Genomic DNA, 21,730 nt, shown 5'->3' with positions numbered 1-21,730 from the left:
AGAAGATACTGTCCATATTTTAATTGAATGGACCGAGAACAAGAACTAGATAATGTGCATATTTTGTTTTGAAGGATTCGAACCCAACCCAAAAACGTAAATTGATAGATAGAAAAATTCCTCATATTGTATAAATGTTAGGATTTTTTTCCCAAGCATGTGAATAGAAGTGAACATCCCAGCGAAATTTTTTTTTTTTCTTTTTTTTTTGATAGATAAGTAGCATGCTATCTGTTTCGTTTATTTTATTTAGAAATAAACTTAGCTGAAAATATGAATCAACTAGGATTTGAACTTGGAACCTCGGATATCAATCTCTAAATTCTTTATCACTTACGTTAGGAACAATCGGTCCAGCGAAAGTAGTTTTGGTCGTCGTTTGAACGAGATTGCGTTCACTCTGGAGTCCCGTCAACAGGTCGAGTCTTCAAGCAGGTCGAAAGCTAAGTTTTCTTTTCTTTTTTCTTTCCTCTTTTTTATTGTGAAAAGTATTACATTTGGTGCCTAACAAACAGTTTTCTGAATAAAGAATTGAAGTATAAAGCAAAAGGTGTAGATGCATTATGTGGTGGTAGTTATGGGATTTGTCCCTGCAACCCCACCCAAAAGATAAGGAGAATAAAAATTGTGACTTGAGTAAATGACCAAGTCCTCCACTTAAGTCCGCGAGAATAGGTACTTGACTAGCGTAGGAGGGATCGACATCTATAATAATTTCATGCAACACATTTATTTGCCAAGATTGTACGTTGGATTTCTATATAAAGACCAGATTGATATGAAGCTAGTATAAGAATCATCGATCAATCGAGCATTAACCACCTTCCACTTAAGTTACAACATGGCTCTTCCGTATCTTCTCCGAATTAGTTTATTGCAGTCATTCTCTCTAATTCTTCTCGCCACCCTTAGCTCCTTAAACTCTCGTAGTTCAGTCGTCGGTGCCGTTAGCGCCGTCACACAATACAGCACCGCCGACTGTCTCGCCCTCCTGACAGTTAAATCGCAATTATCGGATCCTTTAGGAGCCTTGTCCTCGTGGAGCAACAAATCGCTCCATTGCTGCGAGTGGCACGGTGTCACTTGCGGCATGCGACACCCGAATCGTGTCACTTCTTTGGATCTTGATTCCTACGGCATTATCGGCTCTATCTCACCCTATATTGCCAACCTTACCTTTCTTCGCAGAATTCACCTTCCGAACAACCAACTTCACGGTCACATTCCTCGAGAGCTTGGCCATCTCTCCCGACTTTGGTACCTCAACTTGAGCATGAATTCTCTCGAAGGCGAACTCCCATCCACACTGTCTCATTGTTCTCTACTGCAAACCATCAGTCTAAGGGACAACAAGCTCCACGGTCCCATTCCTTCTAATCTGAGCCACTGCTTGAACCTTGAAATTGTAAGTTTAAGTAACAATATGTTCAGCGGAGAAATCCCCGCAGGTTTTTGTTCTCTTCCTTCCTTACTTTGTTGCATTCTTAGCAATAACAATCTCACGGGCGGCATCCCTCCTCTTCTAGGAAGCATATCCTCATCGATCAATTACGTCGATCTCTCCAACAATACTCTAACAGGAAATATCCCCCCAACTATAGGTAGTGGTGGGTCCTTGACTTATCTTGACCTATCGAGCAACGAGCTCGAAGGAGTCATTCCAGTTTCGCTAGGTCGTTGTTCATCTCTTTCGTATCTCAATTTATCAAATAATAATCTTATTGGAAGTATCCCTTCTTTATTAGGTATAAGCTCAAACCTTATTTTGCTCGATCTCTCGTTAAACAATCTATCAGGCAACATACCGTTACCGCTTGGCAATAGCTCATCCCTTGTTTACATTAATCTTTATAGAAATAGTTTGACAGGAGGTTTACCTCCGTCGTCTTTCCCTTCACCCCTCGAATATTTGGGCTTGTCGACAAACAAACTGTCAGGAGGCATACCATCTTCACTGGGGAATTACTCATCCCTTTGTTTTCTCTACCTTGCTGAAAATAACCTCCGAGGAAGCATTCCAGACAGTTTAGGCAGCTTACCAAACCTGCAAGAGTTGGATTTGTCCTTAAATAACTTGTCCGGAGAAATCCCGCTTCGCTTATATAATGTCTCATTGCTCACCTACCTTGGAGTCGGAGACAACAGCCTCTCCGGAATGCTGCCGCCTGACATGGGCCTCACTCTTCCTAACCTTCAGAATTTGATCTTACAAACGAATAAGTTTGAAGGGCCCATCCCGCATTCGTTGTCCAATGCTTCCGGACTTCAAACAATTCGGCTCGCAAACAACTCATTCAGCGGACTAATCCCTTCCAATTTTGGCTCCCTAAAGAACCTAACGCACCTAGATATTGGTTGGAACCAGCTCCAAGCTCATGATTGGAACTTCCTGGCTTCCCTGACCAACTGCAGCCGTCTGCAGAAATTATTTTTACAGAGCAATAAACTTGAACGCACGCTTCCGCGTTTCGCAGGCAATCTTTCCCCCACGCTCGAGTGGCTACTGATCGGGAAGAATCGCATATCAGGGAGCATTCCTGCCGAGCTAGGAAACCTCGTCGGCTTAACATTGTTATACATGGATCAAAACCTTTTCACCGGAGAAATTCCAGCCGCCATTGGAAACCTTCGGAACTTGCATATACTGTACTTGTCCGGAAATAGACTATCAGGCCCGATCCCTTCTACTTTCGGCAATCTCACTCAGCTGAACGAGCTTTATTTACAAGAAAATGAACTTCGTAGCAGCATTCCTGCAAGTATAGGAAGTTGCAGATATTTGGGCGTGTTGAACCTTTCTTATAATTCCTTCTCCGGAGCAATACCCCGAGAATTGGTTAGCTTGTCCTCTCTCTCTCAATACCTTGATTTATCTCATAATTCTCTCAGCGGATCACTACCGGCGGAAGTGAGTAACTTGGTCACCCTTGTCCACTTAGACCTCTCTGAGAACCAATTATCAGGCGAAATTCCTCCGTCGCTTGGCGATTGCCAGCTTTTAGATTACCTTAGCATGGATGGCAACTTCTTTCAAGGAAACATCCCTCAATCTTTCAAGAATTTGGAAGGCATTAAGGAGCTCGATCTCTCGCGAAACAAATTGTCCGGACCGATCCCAGAGTTTTTCGAGGCTTTCAATTCTTTGTTGTATCTAAACTTGTCGTTCAATGATTTTGAAGGCGAGGTGCCAAAGGACGGCGTATTTAGCAATATCAGTAAATTTTCTGTCGTTGGAAATGCGAAGCTCTGCGGTGGCGAGCCAATGCTGCGATTGCCGACATGCCCTAACCATGTCTCCAAGAAAAGGCCAAGTCCCCACATGATCAAGGTGATAATTGTAATCTCCTCTGTCGCTCTGTGCTCACTATTGTGTTTATTAATTCTTTGGCGACTACTGAGGAAGAGTGGCAAAACAAGTACCGATACATCATACTTAGAGGACAAGAATAAGAAGGTATCCTACAACGATATTGTGAAGGCGACAAACGGATTCTCTTCCGACAATTTGGTAGGTTCTGGAAGTTTCGGTTCCGTGTATGTAGCAAAATTCGATTTTACGAGGAATGTCGTTGCAGTGAAAGTTTTCAACATTCTTCTGAGTGGGGCTGTTAAGAGTTTTAGCGCCGAATGCGCAGCTTTGAGAAACATCCGTCACAGGAATCTCCTCAAAGTTATTACGTCTTGCTCAAGCATTGATTTCGCTGGAAACGAGTTCAGAGCTCTGATCTTCGAGTACATGCCTAACGGAAACTTGGAAAATTGGCTGCATCCGAACGTTTCCGGGCATCCTCAAACTAGAAGGTTGAACCTGAAGCAAAGGCTAAACATAGCTGCGGACGTGGCATTTGCTCTAAAATATCTGCATCACCACTCTGTCTCTCCTATTGTTCATTGCGATCTGAAGCCGAGCAATATTCTTCTGGATAATGATATGAATGCTTGTGTCGGCGACTTCGGCTTAGCGAGGTTTCTCTCTCTGTCTCATTCTACAACGTCGACTACAAATTCAACAAGCTTGATTGCGCTAAAAGGATCCATAGGATATGTGGCTCCAGGTAAAGTTCATCATATTCCTTTTTTTTTTTCATCATCATCTCGTATGAAACTTCATGTTTGCTTTAGAAATGCACAAGATTTGTTAACTATTGGAGGTTTGCAATATTAAGATAGCAGAGGGGCTAAAACGAAAAGGTAGGCAGGGTTCGAACCCAGGAGTGGAGCATTTCCATGCAATTTTTTTTTTTACTATAGAGTTGTTGTTTTTTTTTTTTTTTTTTTTTTTTTTGTCNGATGTTTACAGCTACGGAATACTTCTGCTGGAGCTTCTGACCGGAAAGAAACCGACCAGTGACTTGTTCCAAGATGGATCCAGCCTTCGCAAATACGTCGAAACTGCTTTTCCGGAGAAGCTGGCCGAAGTTTTGGATCCCGTGATTTCGGAAGAGGAAGAAGGTCTAGACAGCAATGACGAATCTGAGAATGCAAAGATGCATTGTTCCGTTGGCCGAAATTGGCCTGCTGTGCTCAGCGGAATCGCCAAGAGGCCGAATGACGATGCTAGATGTTGCCACTCAAATCTCTGCGATTAAGGAAGCCTATTCCATCGCCGGAAACTCTCACCATTCGACAAATTGAATTTGTCCCGTTGAACAAATTAAGAAAGTGTTCGAAACAAGCAATCTGAGAATTATAATGTAATAATAATAATATTTTCCGAGTCAAATCAAGAATTTTCTGTATTGTCTGGTACGTGGTAAATTGAAATATTCATTTTATATTTGCAAAATAACTAACTAACTTAAGCCTCGTTTAGAATCTCTTACATATTTTGTTATTTTTTAAATATTAATTTTAAAAATAATAATAAAAAAATATTAATTTTATTTAATCTAGAGGGTGGATCCCTGTTTAATCAAAAAAAAAAAAAAAATTTAATTTAATCTATAGGGCTAAAGAAAAGACCTTTTTTATTATTATTATAATCGATTAGTTTAAAATACATCCCGCTAAATAAGATAACAACTTATTTATAAAAGAATAAAAAAATATTTTTAAAATTTTTATTTTTTTTTGTCAAATAAATATTATGAATAAAAAGATTGCCAGTAATCTCTTTGCGGATTGGCTATGTTGACTCATCATAACTTTCATTTTTAAAAAAAAGAAATTGGTTTTTATTTCTTCCCAAGTTTTGTTGCCTCAGATTTTGTCTTCTAATTTGTCAATATAAGGAATGAAGTAGATGTTTTTTCCATCCAAAAAAAAGAAATTGCATTACTTTTGTAATTAATCATATTTAATATTGTATTATGGCAAAGTCGTTTTATCTTTCAAATCAACTACCGAAGCCTGCTAGTGAGTTAGAAGAATCTGTGCATGTCCCTGTGATGTCGAGGAAGTCTATTATATCACACTTACATTATATCATTAATAATCAGTTGACTACATTTCTTTGTTTGAGAAAAAATACAATAAAAATAATTTTTTAATAACCATGATGGAATGCGTATATCCACCAAGGAGGAGAGTCTGATTGGTTAGAAATTCAACATCAATAATATAACCGGTGCATTCTGGTAGGACTAGTGTGCTATTAGAAGCACGAATGCCTCTCTACTGTTAAGCCATTTTTGATCTAGCGTACTTGAAATTTCTAGAAAATAAATTTTACGATTTTTCGATATCATTTTACATAGTAATCGAAAGTACTCAAAATCAACGGTCAAAAATAAAAATCTCACAAACAGCTATGATGTAGCACTAAAATTTTCATCAGAGATATTGATCTTGTTATAAATAGTATAAAAAATTTTCTATCAAAATTTCATCTAATTTAAATACTTTTATACTATTAAATTTACAAACGGCACACATTAACTATTAAAAATTATTGATATTGAATCATTTCGATTACTAGGTAAATGATATAAAAATTCTGCAAAATTATTTTCTAAATACTTCAAATATATCATATCAAGTCTAACGGAGCCGATCCTTCGATTTGAAGGTTCTATGATCGAAAATGGCTTAGGTATACGAAAGACTCCAATTTTCACCCGTTAGATTATACTATTCAACCAACCATCCACTCAACCTAGAGAACCACTATCATCCTAACCGTACATCGCTTCGTTCAAGGGCCGAAAATTTAATAGCATCAATGACTTGATGCTATTAATAGTATTCTAGCCCAATTATATATATATATATATATATATATATATATATATATATATATATATATATATAGAGTTGAGCTAGAATACTATCGATAGCAAATCGGCTCTTTTGCCACCCATTTGTTTTCGATGATGGAGCTTCCAAATTGATGATCGGCACCGTTGAACATGATCTATACCATTTGAAGTATTTAGAAATCAAATTTCATACATTTTCGATATTGTTCTCTTATCCATCGAGTGGACACAAAAATGAACGGCTGAAAATGAATATTCTTAAAAAAATGATGATAGGAGTTTTGTAATCAAGGTCAAAAGTATAGATCTTGTTTTAGATAGTTTAAAGAATTTTCTAACAAAAATTCAATTGATTTGGATATCTTTACACTGTTAAACGAGAAAACGTCTCATATCGACCACTAAAATTACAAATTTTGAAACCCTTTGATCATTAAACAAATGATGTCAAAAAGATTTGAAATTTGATTTCTAGATACTTCAAGTGGTATAGAACATGTTCAACGGTGCCGATCGTCGATTTGAAGACTCCATCATCGAAAACAAATGGGTGACAACGGAGCCCGTTTGCTACCGATAGCATTCTAGCTCAACTCTATATATATATATATATATATGAGTTATTTTAAAGCCGAACACAAGCAAATTCACCTCGTGATCAGCTCAGCTTCTTAAAATTTCGAACTAAAAAATTTAACTTACCTAAAACTTGTTTATTAAAATAAGACAATCAAGCTCATTTTAAATGGAAAATGAACTGGGTCGTGGGTAGGCCTACTAAAAAGTAGCAAACCGCAAATATTAATTGCCCAAGAGACGAATTCGCGAGCTAGATGGTCAGTCCTGCAAAAAGTAGCAAACCACTAATATTAATTGCCTAAGACACGTCTTGTGTGGTCAAGAGTGGCCTAGTGAGAGGCTCCAACAAAAGTCTGCAGCGTATGAAGTACGAAGAATCACTCTCTAGTTTCTGTATATAAAGCACGCACTCCAGAAGCCTCCAATCATATGCATCCACACGCCAAGTGTGAAATCCGAAAGTTCCTTTTTTGACATGGCTTTTCTTTCCATATTGTAAATATTTGTGTTAGAACTGAAAAATCCTTTTCTGTCGATCGAGAGAGTCGACTCCAAAGTCTACGACGTACGAATTGGTGCTCAAAAGGATATCACCCTTCGTATATAAACATAGACAGACCCCTTCTGCCTCCTAGCTATCACATGCGCCCCAAGTGTGTTATTCATAAATAAGATCCTTTTTCAACATGGCTATTTTCTCGGATAGTTTTTTCAATTGTTGGGTTCTTCTTTTATTTTCTACTCTTTCTTGCTCTTTATTTGTATCTGGTGTAAAATTAGATGCTGAGTATGTGGTTAAAATGCAACCGTTGCAACCTAGCACGGTTTGTTCCTTGTCTAAAGGTAGAAATGTCGACGCTCTTCTATATATATGTCATCTTAATTAATTATTTTTCAATTCTTGTTTTTATATAGTAGAACTATTTTTCACTGAATAAGAGTATAATTTTAAAATAATAAGGAAAAAAAAACTACAAAAGCTGATTTGTTAATATCAGCTCCCTTCTATTTGTTATCCCAGTTAAAATATGTAATTCCTTTGGATTTCTCAGATTCAAATCTGTCGAGGCTACTGACTGTCATCCATCGGTACGGGCCGTGCTCACCGCTCCAAACGGAGGAAAAACCGTCGCACGAGCAAATCATTGACAAAGACCGAACTCGAGTCGACTCGCTCCACCATCGTCTTTCTACCGCATCCAATATCGCTGGCAAAGATGGCTTGCTGGACGTGTCGATCCCTGCCCACACCGGAAACTTACTTAGTACCGGCAACTACATCGTGAATGTGGGCATCGGAACTCCTAAACAGGACTTCTCCGTGGTCTTTGACACCGGCAGCGACGTCTCCTGGTTCCAGTGCAACCCGTGCAACGATTGTTACCTACAAAACGACCCGCTCTTCGAACCGGCCAAATCATCCACATACAGCAGCATCGGCTGCGGCTCGTCTGAGTGCACGCAACTCGACACGCACAGCTGCTCTGCCAATGCGGAATGCCGCTACGATATTGAATACAGCGACAACTCCAGGTCCACGGGGAACTTCGGCCGCGACACGCTGACTCTGAGTCCCTCCGACTTGCTGCCAAACTTTACGTTCGGTTGCGGCGACAGCAACAGCGGACTTTTCGGTCGGGCCGACGGTCTGATTGGCTTAGGCCGTGAGAAGTCCTCGCTGATTTCACAGGCGTCGCAAAAGTACGGTGCAATCTTCTCCTACTGCCTCCCGTCACTCTCAAGCTCGACTGGCTACCTGTCGATTGGCAGTGGCAGTGCGGTACCGCCGAACGTGCGATACACCAGGATGGTAAGCTACGCAAGCGATTCATCATCGTACTACGTAAAACTCGTGCGGATCAAAGTCGGAGGCAAGAAACTAGATATAAGCCAGACGGTGTTGTCAGGAGCCGGAACGGTGATGGACTCCGGGACGGTGATCACCAGACTGCCGCAGGCTGCTTACTCTGCGATGCGCGCGGTGTTCCGCCAGCACATGACGCACTATAAGGCGGCGCCGGCGCTGTCGATACTGGACACGTGTTACAACGTGAGCGGGCACGACGAGGTGTGGGTGCCGGCGGTGGAGCTGGTGTTCGACAGCGGGGCGAGCCTCAATTTGGGGTTCGACGGGATAATGTATGGCAGCCCATCGCAGGCTTGTTTAGCATTTGCTGGCAACACGAAGGCCGACGAAGTGAGCATCATCGGAAACACGCAGCAGAGGAAGTTCACCGTCGTTTATGATATCTCCGATCAAAGGATTGGGTTCGGTGCCAACGGCTGTAGCTGATTTTTTTTTTTTTTTTTTTTTGAGAAAAGGTAGCACGCTACCTGCTTTATTCATTGAAGGTATGAACTAGATTACAGCTGTGAGGCAACCAGGGCCTCGGAAAAAAAAGAAAAAAAAAAGAAAAAAAAACGAAGTCAATCCAAGGATCAAGGGGTCAAAGGATGTTTTTCCAAAAGTCAATCAGCTACTTGAGCCTTCTCCCTGCTAAAATAGGATCTATCTGTATTCCGCGAAAGATAAAATTATTCCTGGCCTTCCAGATGGTCCACCAGCATGCAGCCAAGTCAGTCAGTCCGTTCCTTGTGCTGTGTCCGTCATACCTTCCCTTCCACCTATCCCAGACGTCGAGAACGTCTCAACCAACTCCCCTGCCTGAACGTCTTCCAGTCCCATCACCATAATATACTTGGTAAATATGCGTTGGGTGAACAGGTGATCCACAGATTCCTCGTTAAACCTGCACAACACACAACCCTTGTCACCAGTCCATCCTTTCTTAGCTAGGTTGTTCGCTGTAAGTGTCATCTTCTTAAGAACAAGCTAACAGAACACTTTGATCTTGAGTGGCATACGGAGCCTCCAGATCATAGTGCCACGTTCGTCCCTTGTGCCCCTGTCATTCATCATTTGATATGCCGACTTGACTGAGAAAAGACCATTGCTGCTCCATCTCCATCCTTTCCTGTCCATCCTGTGTCTTATATGAAAACTGGTAACTCTCTCTTTGAGTTCCGAAATGTTGGTGTTCAGGCCCGGTGGGATAAGAGACTCGTCACCGAAGATCCTACTCCAATTCCAGCCATCGCTTCCAAAACAATCCCCAACCGGAGTTGATTTACTGTTCAGCCGCCCATATACATCCGAGAAAGCCGCTTGGAGTGTGGTATCCCCACACCATCTGTCCGTCCAAAAATCCACGAATCTCCCATTACCCAGTATAAAACTGGTCTCCCATTTAAAAACATCGTTAGTTTTTAACACCCCTTTCCACCAATTTGAGAGAGGCCTGAAGCCTGACCCCTCCCGCAGGGGCTTTCTTCTACGGTAATAAAGGGCCCGTATTATCTTGGTCCACTGCAAATGAGGTGCAGTGTGAAACCTCCACCACCATTTGACTAGGAGTGCCCTATTCATGACCGCTACATCTAGAACCCCTAGTCCGCCTGCCGATTTGCTCACACAAACGTTCTTCCATGCAACAAGGCATCCCTTGCCTGGAGAGTTACTTTGACCGCTCCAGAAGAAATCACAGCGCAATGCTTCGATTCGCTTGATAATCCAATTGGGGGCTTTAAACACCGATAAAAAGTATATTGGTATGTTGGTGAGCACCGCATTTGCTCAGTATATTGGGGGCTTTAAACACCGATAGAAACTATATTGGCTGTAGCTGATTAATTTGGAAAAAAAAAATGCATGGATCGAAAATCACCTCTGCTTACGTTTTACTGCCACAAAAAACAAAATTGAATATAACAGTAATAATAGGCTGGAAATATAATTAATGGATAAAATAGAATAAAAGGCTAATGCAAAGACAAATAGACGTGTTTGTAGTAACTTACATTTGTTCCTACTTAATAGACTCAGTTAACTTTTGGTTACAGAATAAATTATTCTTGTTTATCCATTAATTATATTTCCAGCCTATTATTACAGAAATTGGACTAATTTTATGTTTGAACAAGAATAATTTATTCTGTAACCAAAAGTTAACTGAGTCTATTAAGTAGGAACAAATGTANTCTTGTTTATTCTTAAAATAGGTATAATTTTTGTATAGATAGAAATTGGACTAATTTTATGTTTGAACAAGAACCGAGAAATTCAGAGGAATAAAAAAAGTTACATTTAGGTGATTGAATTGGAATAGTAAAAATAAAAGTACGGTGCACTCCGTATTTTAAGTCGTTTTCGATTTTGGGACTTTTAAATTAAAGAACGGTTCTGTTAGATTTGATTTAGAGTATTTGAAGTACGTAAAAAATAAATTTTGTAATTTTTCGATATCGTTTGCCTAGTGATTGAAAGGGTTCAAAATCAATAATGTTAATGACCGAGGTGATTTATTTGTAAGTTTAACGGTGTAGAAATATCTAAATCATTTAAAATTTTGATAGAAAATTCTTTATATTATATAAAATAAGATCAATATTTTTAATCTAAAATTTTAATATCATATCATTATATTTTGTAAGATTTTTATTTTCAAACGTTGATTTTGAGCTCCTTCAATTACTAAGCAAATTATATCAAAAAATCGTAAAATTTAATTTTTAGGTACTTTAAATACTCTAAATCAAGCCTAATGGAATTGATTATCGATTCGAAAGCCTCAACATCAAAAACGATTTGAAAGAATTGGAAGTTTCGTGCTTCTAGAAGTACGTCAGCCTCACTATATATATATATATATATATATATATATATATATATATATATGCACGCACGTTGCTTTTACGACCGCCTCAGCTGTATCAATTGCCAAAGAAGCACGACTTGTGTGGTCAAAGAAGCACGACCTGTGTGGTCAAAGAAGCATGACTTGTGTCGTCAATGGTGGGAGACTCTCAAAGGGGTCTTCAACTTCTGAAGTGCTCGAAAAAAAAATCTTAGCAACAGCTGTAATGCATAAAATTTATCTTTAATCATTCTATGATGAAGTGGATAGAAAAAAAAAATCTCATCAGAAACAATATTGTAATTATATATTTAATTTTTTATATTTTTATATGATGTAAAAATATTTAATTAAATATTATAAATTTTGTATTATAGCTGTGGCGTAGAAAATCTTTTTGGTCAAGAGAACCAGATTCCAACATTAGCTACAACAATCCAACCTTCTTATAAGTATTAAAATTTTTTATTCTTATATTTTTTTATTCACATATAGTTTATTGTCTAGTCCGTAAGAAAAGTTCACATTGCAACACATTTTTGCAAACTTATCGGAAGATGTAATACAGTTGAAATTTTTGACCGATTGTTCCTAGCGCAAGTGGCAAAAGAATTTGGTGGTTGGTATTCAAGATCCAAGTTTGAATCCCAGTTGATTTATATTTCCAGCTAAATTTATTTCTAGATGAAATAAACGAAGCAAGTAATATATTATTTTTCTCTCAAAAATAATTATTAAAATTTTTGGATCCTATTTTTATACATGATTCTTTATTCATTCCATACGGAACTATAAGACGTCACACCAACAACATAAGAAGCAGTACTTAAAAGATCGGTGTGGGTATATAAAGCATGCGACCCCTGGCGCCTCGTTGCTAGCACATGTGCCTCAAATGTGTTGTTCACGCAGGTTACTGTTTTTGTCCCATGGCTCTCGTGTTGGATAGAATTTTCAATCGGTGTGTGCTTCTTTTAATCTTCACTCTACCTTTCTCTTTATGTGTGCTGGACATAAAATTAAATGATGAATATGTGGTTAGCAGGCGCCCGTTGCAGCCTAGCACAGTTTTTTTTTTTTTTTTTTTTTGAGAGACAGATAATACGTTATCCGTTTCGTTTATTTTATTTATAAATAAACTTAGCTAGAAATGTGAATCAATTAGGATTCGAATTTAATTGGATCTCGGATATCAACTACCAAACATTTTGCCACTTGCTCTAGGAACGGTCGGTCTAGCACAATTTGTTCCTCGTCAAAAGGTAAGAAGGACGCTCTTCTGTATATCATCTGAATGCTCTGTCATTCGATTTTAGCTTTCATCAGTTTGCATTTATCTGAGAAAAAAATCGGGAATCTAAAATTAAGTATCTTCTATTTAGAATCTATTATCCATTTTAAAATTAAGTGGTAGCTACTAGTAATTAAAGTCAGTACTTAGTCCACCATAAAAGTGTTCAACTAAATTTTTATCATAAATCTATCTTATTGGTACAAACTAATAAAATCAACTAAAAAAAACAAACAAAAAATATAACTATTTACTAATAAAAAAATTACATCTGACTTTTATTCTATAAAAACTAATTTTAACTCATCCTTATTTCTTGATTTTTCATTTCTTTTTCCTCTTCCAACTAAGACAATCTCTCTCGGTGCAACCGTGCACGAGGTATGTCTTCTTTGACTAATTATGCTACTAATTAGTAGACCTGGCAATCTCGATCCATACTCGCGGGTGCCCGTGGGTTACCCGCAAATTTGCGGGTATAGGTACCAACTTTTTCAACCTAAAAAATTACGGATAAAACGGGTGGGTACTCATTAAGCTATGGGCATTTTGGGTAACCCGCGGGTACCCACATATACCCGCAAATATATTTTTTAATTACAAAATATATTTTCTTAATTAAAATATATATATTTTTATTTACTCATCCTATAAATTCTAACTCTAATTTTTTATCACGTCTTTTATATTACGAAATTTTTAAACTCTAAGACTTTAAATATTTTTATTGTATATTATGATATTTTAAATAATAAGTTATACTATATTTTTAAAACTTATATATATGTATTTTGCATTTAAAAAATATAAGAGAAAAACCCACCCGCCCACCTGCGGGTGGGTATGGATAATGATATTGGCTACCGAAAAATTTGTGGGTAAATTTTTATTCATGCCCAAATAACCCGTAGGTACAATAACCTATCCATGGGTTACCTAATCCGCCCGTTTGCCAGGTTTACTAATTAGCGACCTTAGCTGTGTATATAGAGTCCTCCACGAAAACGTAGCTCAATTTTACTAATATTAGGACGGACTATTTTTCACTGAATGAGAATATAATGGTAAAGAGCTGATATGTTAATGATGACGTGAGATTTTTATCACCAGCTAAAATATTTTCAACAAAATAGATTTATTTTTTTGTTCCACTAGAATAGATACAGAACACTAATAAGTTAAATTAAATAAGTTCAATAAACTAAGTAGGAATGTGGTTCACAATAAATCTAATGGTAAGAAACCATAATGGATTTAATGTACAAGTGGATTGAGTGAGGTCAAAATTCGTAAGTATTGTAATAGAGCATTTAAGTATGGTGGGTGTGTTATTTTCATCAGCAAGTATTTTTGGAATAATTGATTAGTATTTACAATTCACAAGTGGTATCAACAGATCGAAATATTAATGGTGCAGTAGATCGAATTTCCTGTTCCGTAATAATAAGTCCAAAAGAATAACTTTTGTCCTGTAATAATAGGCTCAGAAGACTAATAAGAAGAGTAAAGTCTAAAGTAGTTCCAACTTCTTGTGCGGCTCAAATAAATTATGGTTTAAAATAGATCCAATTTTTTTAGTCCGTGACAATAGGATAAATTTGTTGTCCTATAACAATAAATCTAGAAAGCTAATAAATTAATTTGGATGAGGGTAATAAGCACCGATGAATATGCAATTTATATCCGAATGTACTTTTGGAATATTTAATTAGTGTTTATGATCCACGTATATCAGTTTTAATTAAGTCTCCTAACGATAAAACATGTGTGTTTGGATTCCTGCTGATTAGATTCAAATCTGTCGAGGCTGACGGTCGTCCATCGGCACGGACCGTGCTCGCCGCTCCAGATGGATGCAAAACCGTCGCACGAGCAAATCATTATCAGCGACCGAGCTCGAGTCGACTCGCTCCAAAATCGTCTTTCTACCGCATCCAACATTGCGGCCGGCAGAGGCGGCTTGCGGGCCGTGTCGATTCCTGCTCACACTGGCGACTTCGTTCGCAGTGGCAACTACATCGTGAATGTGGGCATCGGAACACCTAAACAGGACTTCTCCGTGGAATTCGACACCGGCAGCGACCTCTCCTGGATCCAGTGCAAGCCCTGCAACCGTTGTTACCCACAAAACGACCCACTTTTCGACCCGGCCAAATCATCCACGTATAGCAGCATCTGCTGTGGCTCAGCTGAGTGCGCCGCCCAACCCAACCCGCCCAGCTGCTCAGGCGACCGAGCGTGCCGCTACCAAGTCGACTATGCAGATAAGTCAAGGTCCTCAGGCAACTTCAGCCGCAACACGCTGACTCTGAGCCCCCGGGACCAACTGCCGAACTTTAGGTTCGGCTGCGGCGACCACAACAGATGGTTTTTCGGCCAGGCTGCCGGACTGATCGGCTTAGGCCGCGGCGCGTCCTCGCTGATCTCGCAAGCCTCGCAAAAGTACGGAGCGATCTTTTCCTACTGCCTTCCGTCAATCGCGAGCTCGACTGGCTACCTGTCAGTCGGCAGTACAGGCAGCGCGCCGGCCGGCATACGATACACGCCGATGATACGCGAAGCGAGCGATTCGTCATTGTACTACGTAAAACTCGTGGCGATCAAAGTCGGAGGCAAGAAACTAGATATAAAGCAGAAGGTGTTCTCAAAAGCCAGGACGCTGATGGACTCCGGGACGGTGATCACCAGACTGCCACCGGCCGCGTACTCTGCGATGCGCGCGGTGTTCCGCCGGCACATGGTGAACTACACGGCGGCACCAGCGTTTCAGATACTGGACACGTGCTACAATCTGGGCGGGCACAAGGTGGTGAAGGTGCCGGCGGTGGAGCTGGTGTTCGACGGCGGAGCGAGCCTCAATCTGGACTTGGACGGGATAATGATGGCCGACCCATCGCAAGCATGTTTAGCATTTGCTGGAAACAGTAACGACCAACAACTGAGCATTATCGGAAACACGCAGCAGATGAAGTTCACTGTGGTGTATGATATCTCTAATCAACGGATTGGGTTTGGCGCCAAAGGTTGTTCCTGATTACTTAGCGACAAATTGCACGGAAAATGATCTTTGTATTTTACAGGCGATAATAATAATAATAAGGGATCTTTTCTTTTGTTCAAGATAAAATATTTTGAAAATATTAATTATATATTTTATATTTGGAAGGACTAGTTTAATTTTAATTTGTCATGCTACTTAATTGAAGGACCATTTTCAAAATATCCTTTAATTGAGGAGATCTTAATAGAAATACTACTTATACACTGTAAAAGAAGTATATAACTTACACTCCACTCATTCTAAGGTGAGTGCGGAGACAGATGCAATAGAGAGGTCCCCCAGTTCGATTTTCGTCCAGTTAACACCTCCAATCTGAGAGTTGGGATGACTTCGTTAGGTCTTTTCGGTCCAGAGCGAGGCCGTAATGGACCTACAACCCTTGCTTGTGGATCGTGACCTTTGTTTGGTTTGGTGCTTGCTACCATGACGGTTTCTTTATGCCCATCAAAGGACCTCAAAATCCTAATCCACGAAACATATCCACAGCTAGCTTCGGATTGAGAAACCATATCTAGAGCCCAAGGTACATATGACTACCAAAAAAAAAAAAAAACCTATTTTCATTCATTTTTTTGAGTAGATTGAGAGGGTCATAGCTTGAGGGTTGCGGTCAACCTTTTCTGTTTAGTGCAGCACAGTGCCTGCCCAATTGAGGGTTTGCTATTAAGTTGCTCGCTCTTTCCGCTCGTGCTCTTCCTAGCCGAGTCCCCCGTTTCTGGCTATCTAATCTTGCTCTTGTTCCTAAAACAAATGGAAAAGTTAGGATGTGTGTCGACTATCGAGACCTCAATAGGCTTTGTCCTAAAGATGACTCTGAACTTCCGCTCTAACATCAGTGTGACTAAACTCATCTCCGTTTGCTACTCGCTTGGCCTTTTAAGTAACAGGCTGCTAGAAGGGCTTGCAAAGTCGAAGGTGCTTTTGAGGAATTACCCAAGGCAAGGCTCGTCATGACCTCCATGCCATCTTTGGCTGTTTGCAGGAAGAGTTGTCCAAATATAGTCTCTACTAGCTAGTCGATCGATGTAGCTAGTGAGAAAGTTCCCATCTTAGGATAGTTGGAGTGTATTTTACAATTTGCTCCTACATTATATAGAATCTTAGTTTTTAATTCTTAAAAATAAAGACTAAATATTTTATTATTTAGAAATGAATAAATTAGATAAACTTTTTTTTTTTTGAGAGAAAGATAGCACGCTACCCGCTTCATTCAGTTAGGAAGTGAATTAATCTACATAGGTGAGGCAGCATAGGCCTCAAAGGATGGCGGGAAAAAAAAAAAAAAAAAAAAAAAACAAAAAAAAACAAAACAAAACAAAACAAAACGTTTACAGTTGGGTCACTTCTCCGGCCTAATTTTCTTCCACAAGTCCGTCAACTGCTTAATTTTGTGTATACCGACTATTGGATCAGTCTGGAATAAATTAGATAAACTTAATTTTAAGATTTGTGTATATAAGCACTTAGTATTTTTTGCTGATTTTTCGGAATGGAGCCTTTAAGTTAAAAAGCACGGAAATAAGGTTGCCATTCTTGAATAGCATAGGTAAAATGCATACATTTTTGTCCTAAAAATCCTTTTTAGTGTCAATCTTATAATTATGTGGATGCAACATTTTTTTTTTTTTTGAGAAATAGGTAGCAAGCTACCTGCTTCATTCATTAAGCAAAATAAACTCGGCCTACATAATGGAATATGTGGATGCAACATTAAAATAGAATTTTGCATATATAATTACAGAGTTATTTGCATATATAGGTAAATTGTATATATATATATATATATATATATATAGTCCGGCTACTATACTATTATGAGTACGATCGCCCTCGTACTCATAAATTGTTTTCGATGAAAGAGCTTCCGAATCGACGATCCACATCGTTAAACGTTATCTAGAGCATTTGAAACATCTAGAAATCAAATTTTATAATTTTTCGACATCATTTACCTTACGATCAAAAGCTCACAAAATTAATAATTTTAATATGGCCGGTATGGAATACTTGCTAGTTTAACGTGGCAAAAGAATCCGAATAGGTGAAGTTTGATAGAAAATTCTATTCACTATCTAGATAAAGATCAATAACTCCATCTTAAATTAAGGATCCGATCATTCCATTTTTTAAGTATCGTTCGATTTTTTGACCGTTCATTTATACCCGCTTGATGGACTTTATTATGATTCGAAAATTACGAAATATTATTCTAGAATTTTCAAATATTTTAGATAATATTTAACGAGTGGATCGTCAATTCGGAAGCTCCATCATCGAAAATAACTTTATGAGTACGAAGGCCCAATACTTATAATAATATAGTAGCCCTACTATATATATATATATATATATATATATATATATATATATATACTAAGTTCGGCTTTATACTATTGTATTAGAATACTTGGTGCATTCGAGGTTTTTCGCCTGTTAGATCTGCCCCTTTGACTATACTATTGAACCAAACACCCATTCACCCTTAGAGGACTATTATCCATCCTAACTACCATCCTTACCACCAAGGGCCGAAAATCTAATAACAACTAAGTGCTTGATATATAGTAGTGTAATATATATATATATATATAATAGGTTGGTATCTTATGGAAGCAGCCCTCCGTGCTTTCACTTTTTTTCGATGTCGGACTTTCGAATCGATGATTGGCTGTTAGAATTGATCCTAGAGTATTTGAATACCTAGAAAAAATTTTGTGATTTTCATGTCATTTGTCCTAGTGATCGAAGGGCTCAAAATTAATAATTTTAATGGACGGTGTGAGCCGGTTGCAATTTAACGGTGTACGAAATATCCAAATCGCATAAAATTTGATAGAAAATTCTTTATACCATATAAAACAAGGATCAATAACTTTGATCTAAAATTTAATGTCATATCATCATATTTTGTAAGATTTTTATTTTCAGGCCGTTAATTTTGGGCCATTTCGATACTAGGCAAATGATATCGAAAATCACAAAAATTATTTCTAAGATATTTCAAATACTCTAGATCAAGTCTAACGGAGCCGATCGTCGATTCGAAAGTCCGAATATACGAAAACAAAGTGGAAGCACGGCGAGCGCTCCGTGCTTCCATAAGCATACCAGACGCACTATAGTATATATATATATAAATATATATATATATACTATATATATATCTAATGAAGATGCAAGGTTATTGGCAAAACAAAAGTTTGCCACAGAAAAAGAAAATATTCAATTACACAAAATAATTACTATATAATTTATTTTTTTATAAAATAAAATAAATTAAATGATGCGGGTAGCATGTTATCTTTCCCTCTCAAAAAAAATCTAAGTCTAAAATTTTAATCTATAAATATTGTATATGAAACATGCTTAGCAAGTACATATATACTTACTAGTATAACTTTACATATATGGTATAGAGTACAATTAATAAATATTGGAATGCAAATTATATGAATATTCTTCTTCTTCTTATATATATATATGGCCAATTTGCATAAAAAATTCACTTATTTTGGGCTTTTGCAAAACCGGGCCACCTTTTTCATTTTTGCAGATTCGGTCTGCTTTTTCAGTAAACTGACCAAAATAACCTTTTTACTTTTTCTCTTTCCTCTTTCTCTCTCCTCTTCGTTTCTCTCGTTCTTTTTTTTTTTCTCGCCGGCAGAGCGGAGGCGGAGCGAAGGCGGAAACGGTCCGTCTCGCCTCTCACCCTCACTCTCTCGCCCTCGCCCTCGCCCTTGCCCTCGTCCACTTACCCCTCACCTTCCTCGCCTCCAATCCCACCAAGGCCGCGCCATAATTTTTTTTTTTTTTGCTTTTTTCTTTTATTTTCTTCTCCGACTCTTCTCCACCGTCTTCGACGACGACGCCTCTCTCGTCCTTCCCCGCCCTTCTCATCTCTCCCTCTCCCTCATTCTCTGCCGCCTCCGACGACGATGCATCTTCGCCGGTGCCGACGTCGACGTCGACACCGTAGAGTCACTACGGCGCTACAGACTCGGAGCGGGGGTCCTTAGCGGCGTCGTCGCCGGCATCGTGGCTGTTGGCAGAGAGAGTGACAAAAAAAAAATATAGAAAAAAAAGATAAAAAATTATATAAAAAGAAGGATGAACATGAAATTGCATCGTTAACTGCAAAAAAATTATAAGTTGCACTACTTAAGATGTAAACTGCAGCTTTAAGATGAAAACTACACTCTTTAAACGAAAATTACACTCTTTGAGAGATATTTACACTGTTTCTCTTCTTATTACACTCTTTTAGATGTAAACTGCATCCATTAAGATGAAAGTTACACTCTTTAAACAAAAGTTGCACTGTTTTTCCTCTTATTGCACCATTTTTTCTCTTGTTACACTATTTTTTAATCTTAAACTGTACCCTTTTAAGAGATATTTATACTGTTTCTCCTCTTGTTGCACCATTTCTGTGTAAACAAGAGGAGAAATAGTGCAACAAGAGGAAAAACAGTGCAACAAGAGGAGAAACTGCATTATTTTAAGAGATATATATACTGTTTCTCCTCTTTTGCGACTATTTCTCTCTCTGTATAAACAAGAGGAGAAATAGCAACAAAGGAGAAACTGCATTGCTTTTTAATAGATATAATTCGTTTCTCCATTATGCACGTTTCTCCTCATGTGTACCATTTCTGTGAAACAAATGAAAAATATGCAACAAGAGGAAAAAATAATACAATAAGAGGAGAAACTGCACCCTTTTAAGAGAATATTATACTTTTCTCTTCTTTTGCACTGTTTCTTCCTCTTTTGCCACATTTCCTGTAAACAAAGAAAATAGTGCAACAAAGAGAAAACAGTACAACAAGAGGAAAACAGTTATAAATATCACTTAAAAGATGCAGTTTAAGAAAAAATAGTATAGAATTCTTCAAAGATAAATTTTATCTAAAGCACAGTTACATCTATAAATAGTGCAACTTATAAATTTTTGTAATTAACAGATCACTAATCATCTTCATCATTCTATTTAATATTTTTATCTTTATTTTTTTTTCTATAATTTTTTGCACCGTCTCTCCAGACATCTACTCTGGGACTGCCGCCGCTAAGACCTCCCGCTCCGAGGCTGTAGCCCGCATCACCGTCTACGGTGTTACGTCGGCGCCGGTGTAAGATAAATCGTCGTCGAGGCGCAGAAAAATGAGGGAAGCGAGAAAGAAGGCGGGGAAGGGCAATCGTCGTTCGAGAAACAGTGGAAGAAAGCAAAAAAAAGAAAAGAAAAAAGCAAAAAAAAAAAAAGTCGCGCGCGCCTTATGCAGTGTCGAGCAAGGAAGTGGGGGTGCAGACAGGGCAATGGCGAGGCGAGAGCAGAGGGTAGAAGCAGACGACCGTTCTGCTTCACCCGCCTCCCTCTGCCAGACGAAAAAAAATAAGAACAGGAAACCAGATAAGAGATGAAAAGAGAAAAGAAAAATAATAAAGGTATATTTGTAGAATTTGCTGAAAAAACGACCGAGATCGCAAAAACGAAAAATGTGGCCCGGTTTTGCAAAAGCCCAAAAAAAGTGAATTTTTTATGCAAATTGGCCTATATATATATATATATATATATATAGTCCAGCTACTATCCTATTAATAGGATTGGAGCTATTATCCTATCAAGTCGTTTTGAATGATCGGAATTTCAAATTGATAATCGGCATCGTTGAAATTGATCTACACAATTAGAAATGTTTAGACACCAAATTTTATAATATTTAAAAATCATTATCAAGTTCATCTTAGGAGTTAAAAAATGAACGGTTATAAATGAATAACCTTCTTAAAATAGAGATTAGACTTTCTTAATTTATAATCAGAGTTATCAAACATTATCTAAATAGTATAAAAAATTTTCTATCAAAAATTCAAGCAATTTGGATTGCTCTGCATCGTTAAACAAGCA

General features: G+C 38.2%; 3 protein-coding genes across 3 annotated transcripts; all 3 read left to right on the top strand.

Annotated features, from left to right (window-relative positions):
• Positions 738–4,290, top strand: LOC109715995 (receptor kinase-like protein Xa21). Its single transcript, XM_020241257.1, has one exon. The coding sequence runs from the start codon at positions 842–844 to the stop codon at positions 4,163–4,165; it is 3,324 nt and encodes a 1,107-aa protein (XP_020096846.1). The 5' UTR covers positions 738–841; the 3' UTR covers positions 4,166–4,290.
• On the top strand, positions 7,206–9,090 carry LOC109715996 (aspartyl protease family protein At5g10770-like). The gene is made up of 2 exons (XM_020241258.1): positions 7,206–7,619; positions 7,829–9,090. Exons 1-2 carry the CDS (start codon positions 7,463–7,465, stop codon positions 9,067–9,069), a joined length of 1,398 nt encoding a protein of 465 aa, XP_020096847.1. The 5' UTR covers positions 7,206–7,462; the 3' UTR covers positions 9,070–9,090.
• LOC109715997 (aspartyl protease family protein At5g10770-like) lies at positions 14,334–15,863 on the top strand. The gene has a single exon (XM_020241260.1). The coding sequence runs from the start codon at positions 14,611–14,613 to the stop codon at positions 15,793–15,795; it is 1,185 nt and encodes a 394-aa protein (XP_020096849.1). The 5' UTR covers positions 14,334–14,610; the 3' UTR covers positions 15,796–15,863.

The sequence above is a fragment of the Ananas comosus genome, linkage group 10 (assembly GCF_001540865.1).
Source record: "Ananas comosus cultivar F153 linkage group 10, ASM154086v1, whole genome shotgun sequence".
NCBI lineage: Eukaryota > Viridiplantae > Streptophyta > Magnoliopsida > Poales > Bromeliaceae > Ananas > Ananas comosus.
This window is presented reverse-complemented; position numbering and strand designations above follow the sequence as displayed.